General features: G+C 54.5%; 3 protein-coding genes across 3 annotated transcripts; all 3 read left to right on the top strand.

The window, feature by feature from the left end:
- Positions 1–2,863: 2,863 nt before the first annotated feature.
- HER10_EVM0008789 (uncharacterized protein) lies at positions 2,864–4,472 on the top strand (the record flags this gene model as incomplete). Its single annotated transcript, XM_035478298.1, has 2 exons — positions 2,864–2,915; positions 2,980–4,472. The coding sequence occupies 2 exons, from the start codon at positions 2,864–2,866 to the stop codon at positions 4,470–4,472; spliced, it is 1,545 nt and encodes a 514-aa protein (XP_035337476.1).
- A 614-nt stretch (positions 4,473–5,086) lies between these two features.
- HER10_EVM0007577 (uncharacterized protein) lies at positions 5,087–6,114 on the top strand (the record flags this gene model as incomplete). The annotated part of the gene is made up of 3 exons (XM_035477130.1): positions 5,087–5,539; positions 5,603–5,943; positions 6,006–6,114. 3 exons carry the CDS (start codon positions 5,087–5,089, stop codon positions 6,112–6,114), a joined length of 903 nt encoding a protein of 300 aa, XP_035337376.1.
- Positions 6,115–8,053: 1,939 nt separating this feature from the next.
- Positions 8,054–12,956, top strand: HER10_EVM0006813 (uncharacterized protein). Its single transcript, XM_035476388.1, has one exon. It carries the CDS (start codon positions 8,509–8,511, stop codon positions 12,304–12,306), a length of 3,798 nt encoding a protein of 1,265 aa, XP_035337310.1. The 5' UTR covers positions 8,054–8,508; the 3' UTR covers positions 12,307–12,956.
- Positions 12,957–13,117: the final 161 nt, after the last annotated feature.

Genomic DNA, 13,117 nt, shown 5'->3' with positions numbered 1-13,117 from the left:
GGAAGCCGGTCCTAGCGGCCTGCTTTCTTCAACGAGGACGCGATCCCTTGTAGGTGCTCAACTTGCTACGCCGGACATTGCTTTCGGATGTAGAGATTGGCCATACTCTTTCATTCCACGGCGTTGACGTCGTTGACCCCTATTGTGCCGACATGTTAAGCTCTGGGTATCTGAGATCCGGCTAAGCTGTGCCTGCCGCATACAAGCGCTGATACTGTTGGGCATTGAAGCGCCTACGTTGGGCATGAATGCGAATTCGATGTTGAGCTATGCAATGGGATTCGATCTCAGTGGCCCAGAGAGTGGAAGGTAAGTGAATAGTGCATGCGACTTCTGAGGCCATAATCTGTGCGTGATCGCACGGTCGGCCCACTTGTCGTCTTGAAACTGTCCGCTGACGCCGGCATCGATCTGCAAGATCCATCGTCGTACTTCAAGTTGAAGAATAAAACCGAATCATAGTGACATTGAAGGGTAATCCCGCGTATTCTTGAAGAGTCGAGTCCAGCGGAGATTGTGGAACCGGCACCTATGCCGTAAAAGTTGTCGACCTGCTCTAACGGAGTTAATGGAAATATCTGTCTAGGGAGAACGACCAGAGAGAAGCTCACAGACGTTTCGATTGCTTTTTCCTACTTGGCGGCATGATCTTACCTAGCGCAGTAGATTGCGGACCTCAAGAAATGCAAGATACCCCGGACCGGGGACGCCGTGATACTTGCAAGTCTTGACGAATATCGCCTGAAGTATTGTAGTCCAGAAGACGCAAAGAAGCACTCTAACAACGACAATTGCGACGAGACCGAGCGACAAGGCTCAGGTTCATCGTGGATACTGATCCCATTAATTCCATCGAAGAAGCACGGTTTAGGTGCGATGACCATGCTAGTGCTTGATGGGACTAGTCGGGCCCGTGGAAGGTCGCTTGCTCACCCTCGGTCGTCTACTTACTTCTGCAGATTGGATTCCAGTCACATCCAGCTGTCGACTCCACCATCTTGGTCGTCAAGGATTTGTGAGACTTTGATCCCGTGTCGGTCTGTTGGGAGTAGAGGTATCGACAAGCTTGCTAAGGGTTAGCTGCTACAGCTGCTCTTGTAGATGAATAAGTGTATGCCTAGACATAACCAGACAAGAAGGTCGTGAGTTCCGGGGCTTGTGAGGCTTCACTGGACTCTAGTTCTGATAACTGAAGAGTAGTAACCCCCGCTGCGCCGATCGAGAACCGCTCTCCATGTATTTTCCGAGAGACGCAGCAAAGTCAATCAAAAGGCAGGGCGAATCCGAAGACGAGGTACGAGTCCCGCGGCAAGCCGACCATCGTGGCATGATACTAGTGAGAGGTAGACATGAGGCGGTTTTTTGAACATTGATGCTCCGCGCTTCTGTTGATGTACTTTATGTGTCTTTGCAACACATTAGGTTACCCTTGATTATTGGATATAAAGAGTGCGCCAAGACAATGCTTGAGACTGTGGCAGCAACGCTAAGGCTCTAAGTATCAGGTTGATGTAATAACGTGGTGAAAGGCGGACGAAACGGCCTGTGATCCAGTTCAGGCTCACTATTGATTACTGAGGGGCGTACACACAGTTCTCCATAAGTCGATGCCAATTCCGAGCGAGCCGTAGTGGTGGGAGGACTGGCCAGGGGGTTGATTGAATGGCGTGAGAAATCTGCGATACTGTGGCCGATCCTTGTAGAGAAGTATATTGAACTAATCAGAATAGGTGAAACAGTGAGAGTTCGTCGAACGACGGTCTGTGGGCATCAGGCCTTGAGGGCTTCTCCGTGCTCAACTTCAGGCGAGAGAAAGCGAAATCTACCGAATGAAGCATCTTGCTAGCCGTCGCAAGCACACTTGTTGCAGAGGCGGGATGGTTTCCATGCGGAAACAGTAAGGCAGCCGGTGGAGAAGCCGGAAGCCTCGTGAGAGGGGACTAGTGAGACTTTCCGGAGGTATGTCCGGTGGCTCTAACGTGTCCTGATCTCTGACAAGCTCTGTCTATTGGCTTCTGGTGGCTGGCGTTCGTATACAGAAGAAGTCCATAATGTTGCAGAAACCTTGCAAACAGATGGAAGAGGCGATTCTCCGACGAGCCAAGAGGCTGCGTTGGCACATTCTTGAGATGATGTTGATGCTGATGCTACGCTGGTTGTCTTCCCCGCGCCTGCCAATAGTTCGAAGATATACGTGTAGTTAGTTACCGGGGGCAAAAAGATACTTTGACACGGGCTGAAAATCTCCTTCTTGGCAAGCACTTTCTTCAATGTTGCCTTCCAAGTATATCCGAAATCTGAGTTACACTGGTACCTGGATCGTGACTTGTCGTGCTTGCGGCGGAAGGAAGCTCAGTCGTGCCCAGCAGCTTCCCCATTCTCCACTGGTTCAGGTCTGCAACTTCCCTACTGCGTCCTGACTGGGGTGTTCTGTTGGAGCTTGCTGTCCGATTAGATAAGAGCTCATGGCCCCTGCATGCCCGGTGGATCTGCTGCACCTGCCTTCAACGACTCTGATTTGCTCGAACGGTGCTATCTCGTACCTTGTACCTCTCATAAGCGAGTGACGTCTCATTCCGACCCCACGCCCCGCTAGTCCGTTGTCACTGCTGCAGCATCACATGAACCCCTCTGGCGGACCCGTGAACAACGACTGGAGAACAACTTGCGCCGTCTCTACTGCTGGCTCTCGGAGCACTCTCCTTCACTCATACATATCTCCTCTGCGCAAGACATTACCAAAACCACCAGTAGCCACATCTCATGCCACCATATCCATTCTAGAACCCAACGCAGTTCCTGCAACAATACCGCCCTGAACACTTGGCGGACCCCGCGCTGAGCCCCGATCCGATTGCTCATCATGTCGCTCTTCACTGCGCAACTTCACCCAGGACGAGCTCTGGGATTTCTCGGTTTGCATGAACTCTGCCTGCTGCAGTACACACTCGGACGCTAACTCTATTGCTTGTCGCTTAGTTCTTGGAGCGTCCTTGCATGATGTCTTGACGCGACTGAAGGCCGAACCGCAACGCTTTCCACAACTCGACCTTGCCTACTCCCGCGAGCAACCCGTCCAACAGCCCGTAACCCTCAGCCTCCCTGCCAACGGCATAAGGCTACGATTCGACGGTCCGGAACAGCGTCTGCGCCTGATAGAGATTGTCGACTTCACGAAGAATCATGTCACGTTTAAGGACCGTGATCTCGTCAAACCCGCCAACGCGCAGGGACCGCCATCGTCTCCAGTTCCCGGAGAATCTACCTCCGGCCCAACCTTCCGACAAATCTACCATCGCTTGCTCGGACCAACCTACGGTGGAGAGTACATACCCCCTACACCCGATTCCTCCGATAACCTGGGTAACTACATACTGTCCTACCCTGGCGTTGCCTTTACCTTCCGACTGGCCGAGTCCGCATACTCCCCCAATAAGGATGTGGTGTCGCTCCTCTCTGCTGCGACAAGCCAGGTGCCCACATCCATGGCTGTCTTCAGCGGAGACTCGTGGGCCCAAGCTCGAGAGAGCCTTTGGACAGAAGTTCTCCCGAGTGTCAAAACGGTTCCCGTTCTTCCAAGGGGGAAGGATGTCGTTCCCGACGAAATCTCGCTGGTCAAGATCCATGGTGGTGGGAAGCTCCAGTTGTTCCGCAAGTGGACTAACTCGTCCATTTGGATTATCCTTGGAGAGACGAGCCCACAGGAGTTGATCGCTGAGCTCGGCCCCCCGAACGCTACTTATCGGAAGAACGACCAGAGGATGACAATACACAAGCTTCGGACGGCGAGCCATAGCAGAGCTCGGTCAAACGGCGCTGACCTGAGTCGGCCAGACGATCTCACTGACACTGACCAATCATCTGCCAACACTGGCTCAGACGATTCCAACGATGAAGCCATCGAAGAAGACATCGCCGGAAACGTTTCTGGCGAATGTTTCTACAATTACTTCTACTTAGGATTTGATGTATTGGTGTCTACCCCCTCGCCCCCATCAAGACCACCGCCTTCGCAACACGAGTCTCAAGTGCCGCCAGGAAAACCCATCAAGTCGGAGTCTCCTGATCGACTGGTTGCTACAAAACTAGTCCTCCATGGTAACGTACCTGGATCATATGAGTTCAACAGACACCGTCGCTGCCGTTGGGAAGTTAGCTATCTTGACGATGGCTCTCCCGGTGCGGCGGCAAACTCAGAGACCAAGTTCACCGAGATCAAAGAGAGACTGAACGAACGGTGGAACAGCGCGTACCCTGAAGGCGACTTCAGAGCCCCCCAAAGAGGCATGGTGCTCAATAGGGGGTGGGGTGACAGCCCCGGCAGCAGCTGCGAATTTCTTGGAGGTTGGGAGGACAGTGGCGCCAAGAGATTTGATGGCAGCGACGATTCAACCACTACTCTATTTGGATTCCCCGGCCTCGTGTTTGAGGTACTCAAGAACGATCATGTTAACACGGTGACTGTGTTTTAGGTTTGAGTTGGGCATAAACCTGGGGTCAGGTGGTTTGGCGATTGAGCGGGCAGGAATTGCAACGGCCACGGAGCTCCAAAATTGGCCGGGAAGACGAGGCTACAGAATGGCCACGATATCCCTACGAACAAGTTGGGGTTATGCTCAAATCCACATGCATATTCAGACACCACCACTTCGCATCCCTTTTTTAGCCTCGTTCTTAGGCTTGTCCACCAACTCAACATGGAACAGCTATGACGTGGCTGATATCAGACTATCACTTTGCGAGGCTTCTCTCCCATCCACTTGCAATAATCCATCTGATTTTGCATTCATGCAAGACAGACTTGGGACTTTTCAGCTTTGTCCTCGCTTTACTTGACGGTCTGACTCGGGCCATGTTTCGGGAGCCAAGGGCTTCCATTGCATTGCGACCAGCACCTACCATGTTGTAAAGCTCCAGCAGCTCCGAGCTGGCCGACCGTGTCGAACACCTCCGAAGCTGTATTAAAAACAATAAATAATACAGCTAGAAGCCTCCTGTGGTCTGCGGTAGCATAGAACATTTAGTTATTCATTGAATACCCAGAGATACCCCCAAAGATACCCATATACCCCCCCTCGTTCGCATCATGGCAAAGAAGACCGCACCGGCAGGAGCCCAGAACACCAAGCAGAATGCTTTGGCTCTCAAGCGCTACCTCCCGCGCAAGCTTAGAGAAGCTGCCGAGGACGAGGCCGCAGTGGAGAAGGGAGTTGGACACGACCTGATCATCTACAGCTTCGATCGCCCTACCGGCCAGTATGGTTACACGCCCTTTTCGATTCAACTGCGTCTTCGCCTGCGCCATGCCGGTATTCAGCACGTAGACCGCGCTGCCAATATCTTCCAGGCACCCAAGTACCGTGTGCCCTACGTCAAGCTTGCGGACTCGGACGAGCTTGTCGGCGAGTCCCAGTTTATCATCAAGCGTCTTGTGCAGACCGGCAAGCTCCAGGATCTCAACAAGGAGCTCTCTCCCTCCGACCAGGCCAAGGATGCCTGCATCCGAGCTATGCTGGAGGACCGCGCTTACTTCCTCATTGTAAGGAGAACCCAAAACATGATAGTGAACGGATACAGGAGCATACGCTAACGCTCAACATAGTTGTACGAGAGATGGCGCGGCCAGTACGAGATGATGTGGCACGATGGTCCCTTCTCCCACTTTGTTTGGGGCGCCAAGCAGATCTCGACGCAGGCGGCTCGCGGCTATGTCAACTCGCAGCTGTGGTTCCAGGGTGTTGGTCGCTACTCTGACGAAGAGGTCAAGGCCTTCGCCACCGACGTTATCATGTCCCTGAACGGCTTCTGCGAGACCTCGCTGTCGAAGCTGAGTCTCGATTCGCGGGAGTCCCGAGAGCCCTTCTGGATCCTGGGCGGACAGCGTCCGTCCGAGGCTGACTTCATCGTCTACGGCAACCTCGCTACCGTCCTCGGCACCACTGTGTAAGTACTCGCACGGAAGTGGAAGGGTAGGAGAGACAAAGAGCTAACATAATGCGACACAGCAACCCCGTCCACGCCGCTCTCATTCGCGAGAAGCCCGCCCTAGTCGAGTACATGGGCCGCATCCACGAGCGTTTCTTCTCCGAGTACAAGTCCCCTGTTCACGCTTAAGTTGGTTAGGGTGAGATACCCCGATACCCCAGGTCACCCTGATTGCGAGAGACTGTCTGCGCCCATCTTTTGTTGTTGGTGAATTTTTTGCCCCCGTTCGGGCCCGCTAGGTATACGGGATGGGCTCTGCGTTGGATTCTTTGTATGAATTTGGACACTGAAGGAGTGGGACGGAAGCTTGGAAGAATGGGAAGGAAGGGGGCGATGCTGGTAATAGGCCCTTGTTAGGAGCGCACAAAATACCTAACTCGAGTTCCCCTGATGTTCCCTAGAGCTATAATAATCTGTCCCCTCTACGCTGCTTTGATGTATCAGACTGTGTAATTGATGTTGATTATGTAGAGTATGAAAATGAGAATGATGCCACGTCCCCGAAGAATACAAGTGTAGGACGTTTTGCGAGTCATCAACAACAGAAGGGGAGAGGAGGGGCGTAAGGATTCAAGCAAACGTATTCGTCAAGCTCCTTCCCGCCAAGGCAGCTACCAAGGCACCCCTTTCATCCCAACCATCACCAACCACCCATCCTCACCCACACACCGCCCACCGCCACTGCCACAGTAGGTCTATAGGAAACAATTTTGTTCGGTACTATCACCGAGGCCTGTGTCGTAGCGGGGAATGTCGGCGCATCTGCGTTCGAATAGCCCCGCGCACATAGGTCCCGGGTTCGAGTCCCGTGTTTGTTTACTTGTAAAAATCCTTGCATCGTTACACCTGAGGCTGGTAAGAGTCTCCTCGGATATTTCGTAGGCTTTCCCTGTTATAGGGGGCCGAGCTTTTTTGGCATTTTTGCTACTTTGCTTTTGGGTTATTTTCTTCTGGTCTGGTTATAGAAGTCGCGCTTGTTCTTGCGGACTGACGTATCTGATATACACGATTCTTGGCCCATGGATAGGTGGATGACCAGTTAGGGAGAGCGGGTGATATCTGAACTACATGATGTCTAGCCAGGTCAAGTTGTATCATGTGCTTTTTGTTCCCGGATTCATTGGCGCAGACGAATGTCTTGAATGTGCTCGGACTTTGAATCTAGGAAAAGCTGCACGATACGATACCAGATCGCTGCCCAGACTCTTGGCAAGGGCAATACGGGCGACTTCGGGGCCAAGTTTAAGCTTATGTTTGTGTACTACAGTACCGAACTGGAGAAGCAGCTTCAACAACCTCAACGCTATAAGGTACCCTGTATGGTGATTTCAGTCAAGTACATACGTCTGGAGTCTTCGTCTACAAAGCAATATGGGGTATGTAGGCCACGTGGTTGAGAGTTGTCGAACATATGCTTGAAGCAGGGAGACCCTTCCAGATGCAATGGGCGGTCTGATCCGGGAAACCTTAGCGCGGATCGAGGGGCCGGGGGATCCATTTACCTGCCGGCTTAGCGCGCTCAACAACCACTCAATATCAAAGCCGTACTGTTTTCCCGTGTAGTTTCCGTGGCTTCAGCTGGAAATTGGAGGCTTGATGTCCTTGAGCGACGTTGGGAGAATAAAACATGCGAGACAAAGGACTTCTTTGTTTGTCGTGCCGTTGGTCAGACGGTACCTCTCCGCCTCCAACTGACTCTCACCTTACGATTGGACAAAATTCGCTGCTCGTCCGGGTCTGTAGGATGTTCCGCTCCGGCGATTGCCGAATCGGGTGGAGCCTTTCTTCTGCATGTGTGGGGTCACTGGGTGGAGCAAATCTTAGCGTGGTCGGCTGCAACGCCACGGCAGAGCTATGGGGGAGGTACGGAGTAAGGTACTTGCTTCTGCCAGGCTTTTTTGGCTGCGTAATGGGTGAAAGAGTACTTTGTATTCGTAGGCGTTGAGTTGGAAGGAGCACTAGAGCTGGCTAGGAACCCTGGGCCGTGTTTGTCCGTGTGCTCGCCGCTTTGCTTCACTCCTGCCGCTGTCGCTGCCGCTGCTACTGGCGCTCCTACAAACCTGCTGCTGCGACGGATACTGTACGGTCGAACGTTGGACTGCCACGATCCTGGGCAGCGAGAGATCGACGCCAACTTATGCTCAGCTGGCACATGTCAATGCCCTGTTTCGGCTCGGACGAATCAGCGCCAACATTTCCAAAATCTTCGTCACCTTTTCGTCCCTTCACATGGGGTGTTCCGTTACTTGGCTCTTTTTTTGACTCGTCTTGAACCCGGCCATCCACCCCCTTGCATCCAACCAAGAGTACCATGGGAGTCGCGAACCCCTAAAAGTTCCCCCCTCATCGTTTTTTACCCAACCGACACTTTCCATCGCCCGCCCACTATCCGAACACCGGACGGACGAGAGCAAGAGCTAAGCTTGACGACAACGACGACGACCGAACGGCGTCGAAACCGACCAACGGGCTGGTGACAACGTAGAACACAGCTTGGCCGGCCATGCGAGCATCTCCGCCGCCATGACGGAGAAAGATGCCGCCCAGCAGCGTGCCATTCTCACGAGGAAGCTGAGCCCACACTCCATGCCTGGCGATAGGGGCAGCAGCAGGGGTAGCTACGAGACGGGCGAGTCGAGTGCCACAGGCAGCCTCCTCAACGACACGACACTTTTGCCATCGCCCGACGAGTCCAGCAACGGTGCGCGCCGCCCACTTGGATCGAGCCCGAGAGATGCTGAACATACAAATGGATACCATGGGGGAAGGGCCGACGCGAGGAAGCAGCAGCAGCAGAGAGCTCCTAGGCATCGCTCTAACGGAGCCTTCTTGCTACAGGATGCCTTTCGTAACGATGACGATTCCGGAGAAGAGGCACCCCGACTACGGCACGTAACGCGCAACATACCGCCCAGCCGGAGAACGAAAGATTCGGGAAGGGCATCGGACAGGTCTGGATCCAGCGCTGGTCGCGATGCCGGCTATGGACTCGCTGGGCTCGAGAGCCCGCCAAGGCGAAATGGCGATTCGTCACCGCCGCAATCTACGAATAAACTGACGGTCAGGAAACGGGATGCGCCCAGCGGCAGTAGACCGTTGTCGGGGACGAGTTTCGCGCCGCCTGCGAATGCCCCACTTGATATCGACTCGGCGCAGATCGTGAACATGGCTCTTAACTTGAGCGAATCTCGACGGCAGGTGTCGCGAAGGATCGCGCCGCCTCAGGCTGTGCCGACGCTGGCACAGCTTCCAGACGGAACGACGGGCGCGAACCTCAAAAACCACTTGCAACAGCAGAGGAGAATGTCGAGGACGAGGTCCCCGGGGCCTGAAAAGGCACTTACTCCGCGATTACCCTCGACGGGAATGCTTAGCAGCCCGCTGCAGGCGACGTTCGACATGAGCCGGGAAGGCACCTTTCGGAATCACTTTACCGCGTCGACCCTGGCACGAGTACAAAAGGCAAAGGAGCACCTGGAGCTGATGGCCCAGTACAGGCGCCTGCTGGAGCTGGTCCCACCCATACAGTCGCACAATCAGAGCCGCCCGACAACCGCTAGTCCGCCCACGTCCTCTGGAGGAGTTGCGAGGATTCCCACCTACGGTAGTGCCGATGGCAGCGTGCGGCTGGGGCGTCCCTACAACCCGTTACAATACATCCGCAACAGGAAGGTGCGAGCTCGGGAGCGCAAGGCGATCGATGGCGAGGCCCAGGGTTTTGGAGACTTTATCAAAGTCGCCGACTGGGTTGATGAGGTGGCCAAATGGGCTGCGACGGGCCAGACCAGTACGGATGGCTGTACGCTGCCGCCTTTCACGGATGCAGACGTGTCAGACCAGCAAAACGCTCTTCAGGCCACCACCAGCGCTAACAAGCCGAGAAGACCAAGGCTGGACTGGACCATCGACGCAGCGGACCTACTCGCCGATGTGTACTGGCTGGAGCAAGATCACCACAAACAGCTAATTGAAGATCGTCACTGGCGCCGAATCTTCCCACAGAACGTCGAATTGCATAGACCTTTGTCTAGGCAGAATGAAGAGTATGGCAGCGAATCTGGACAGACACCAGGGCGTAAGGAATACGAAGGAATAGGGGCCATGATCGATCCGAAATCCAGCAACCCGGGGCTTGCCAAGTCGGACACGGAACATTCTACAGCGAGCGCTCGAGAACGTGCCCGCCAGAAGCTGCACGATCTTACCGGACATCATCATCACCATCACCACCACCGGCACAGCAACTCAGTGCATAGTCACTACGACTGGAAGAACGGCAAAAACTCAGTTTCCGATCTGTCTGAGAGCGAGAACGAAGGGAAGCTCAGGAAGGAGAGGAGGAATCGAGCAGGCACGCTCACCAGCAGTCACCAAGACATCTTGGAGAAGCAGATGCTTGAAATGATTGCCAAGGAGGCGCGTGAAAACGGCCCCAAGAAGCCGGACGGATCGGGTTACGTCACACCGGAGCGAAATGCTGGGGTCACGTCACATCCACAGTCACGACAACACAGTCGGAAGGCGTCTATCGTGGAGGCGAGCGAGTCTGATGAGAGGAAGAGTAAGGAAAAGCCTCGCTTCACTCCGTTGCACCTTCAACGCGGCATGGGAAGGTCAAGTCTGGAGATCCCAGTCCCTGCGAGGAGAAGCTCGTTCGAAGTCGACTCGTCTCTCCCCAACTCTCCAGACGGCGCCATTCGTGGAGATCCCTTCATCCCCGCGCTCGGCGGAGATCTTTCACCTGGGTCAAGCCGGGCGAACTCCCCTACTCGAAACCCGTTTTCCAAGGTCAAACAGATATTCCGCGAGCGAAGCAAGGAAAGAGGCTCGCGCATTTCGGAAGAGAGATCCAGTGCGGAGGATCTGGCCAACGCGCCCAAGACGCCATTTGAAGTATCGCCTGAATCATCGGGTGATCGAAAGTCTATGGATAGAAGGGGCTCTTCTAGAAGCCCGTCTCGCAAGGTTGTCCAACGCCCAACGGGCGAAAGCCACAAGTCTCATCGCAGCACTGCCAGCACCAAGCTGCGCAGTGACGATCCGGGGATGCGAGGGTTATTCAAAGGGGCTCGTATCGACAATGTTATACGTGGTGGCGTGTCGAAGCTTGGTGATTTGATCTGGCGTAAGGAGTCAGAGACTGGCGATGGCCCGTCCGAAGCCGAGGGCACCACAACGGATGAATCAGACACCGAGCAGAGAGGCAGGAAAAGAGGAGAAACGCCGCTCTCAAGGACGGCTTCGATTAGAAGTCAGGGTATGCGCCAGCAGAACGGCAAGAATTACCTTGACATCATGCCTGCCTTTGAGTCTTCCCACGAGAAGCTGAGGCACATTGAGAGCGAGCCGGCGAAACTTCCCGACACGTCACCGCCGTCAGCAAGTCGTAAGTCGCCTCGGTTTGACAGGCTGAAGCCGCCGCGCATCGATATCCTGAGCGCAAGTCCAACCTCGTCACCCGGGTCGACAAAGCGTTTATCAGATGTCTCGGAGGGCGAGCCACTCTCGGGCAGTCACAGTGCTGGTTTGAAGGAGGCGGACAAGCGGCTGAACAACATCATCGCCGTTCCGCCCTCATTCCCTCCCGATGGCCGTCCGGGATCTTCCCCAAACCGCAGTCGACACTGGTCCATCTCTGACCACAGTCCCGCACCTGACCGAGCGCCCATGTCGAAGCGTGAAGTCGCCCGATTACGTGCTCTAGTCTTGAGCTCTGGTATCAAGGCCATGGAAATTACTCGCCGCGCCAACGAGCCTCATCTCGCGTTTGCAGCCCGACAAACACCGTCTCAGAATGACCTTCAGGTCGCAAACGTTTTCTGGCCCACGATCGCGGAGCTCAGCCCCGACCCTGCCAGTATACGCAACAAGGCCGTACCGCAGACGGAGCTGTACCAGTTTGCCGCCAAGACCCTCGGCAAATCCATCCAGTGCGCCGGCCAAGACTGGCAAAAGACGGCGGACCATTTTGTCGCCGACACCGTCCCGGCCCTGCACCGCCGCGTGGAGGACGTCCGCAGGCGGGTGGCGACGGACCTCTCCGCCATGACACGCGCGGCGGCCGACGAGGCGGACGAGACGAGCCGCGATCTCACGCTGGGCCAGCGGCTCAAGATTAAGCATACGCTCGATGTGATCGAGGCCATGCTGCGGCGGCGCAGACGTAGGTTCCGCTGGGTCCGTCGCGCCATGTGGCTTGCTGTCGAGTGGGTGCTTGTCGGGTTTATGTGGTATGTCTGGTTTGTCGTCATGATCCTCAGGGTGTTTTGGGGTGTCGGGCAAGGGGCTGTGGGGGCTGTCAGGTGGTTGTTGTGGTTGTGAGCCAGGGCGCTTTTGTCTGGTTCTACTCATGGATCCTTCTTTTCGATCCAACTCCCCGGCCCTTATTTGCGGCAAAGAGTTGAAAGTTGCGGGTTATTTTCTTTCTTCTGTGTGGTTTCTTTTGGTAACCCGCTCATCATCATAAGCACTGTCATTACTATGCATAGCCGACGGAGCGAAGTTTTCTTGGAGTCACATTGGGCTGTTGTTTTTTGCGCAGAGATGGCGTGTCTTCGAATCTAGTAACGGGGAGGGAGAGAGGAAAAGGTAGAGAAGAGAGAGGAGCAGAGGAGAGAAGTAATGATACCCGGAAGAGGGGAGGGAATGGTGAAGAGAGGGGGAAAGAGAGAGAGAGAGAGCATGGGGAAGACGGGGATTTTTTCAGTTCGACTTCTGTCCAATTGAGTGCGATATTTTTAGCGACTCTTTTTCTTTCCTTTGTCCTCCCCTTTACATCGCGGGATGGACGACGTTCGAGGGCTGGGCTTCTTCTCCCTCCGCCTGCAGGGAAGGAGGGTAGGGTATGTGATATTATCATTTCCGTGAGGGAAAGTCTTTATATACATAATGATACATACATACTACGAAGATCTTGCGATGATGCAGATGGAAGCCAGAGATTGGTTTTTTGGTAATACAGATAACGTAGAGTACTTGGTTAGGCACGGCATTTGTCTCAGTCCCAATGTGTCTCGGTGAGTGCCCCGGAGTCGGTGAGCGGTGAGAAAGGGGACCAAAACACCGGTGAGGATGGGTAGGAAACAACGGTGTGGGTAGATGAGCTAGTGTGGCGGTTGCCCGGGTGACGGCA

Source organism: Colletotrichum scovillei, assembly GCF_011075155.1.
Source record: "Colletotrichum scovillei strain TJNH1 chromosome Unknown Contig00002, whole genome shotgun sequence".
Classification (NCBI taxonomy): Eukaryota; Fungi; Ascomycota; class Sordariomycetes; order Glomerellales; family Glomerellaceae; genus Colletotrichum; species Colletotrichum scovillei.
Note: the sequence above shows the minus strand (reverse complement) of the source record. Positions and strands in the feature narration are given on the sequence as shown.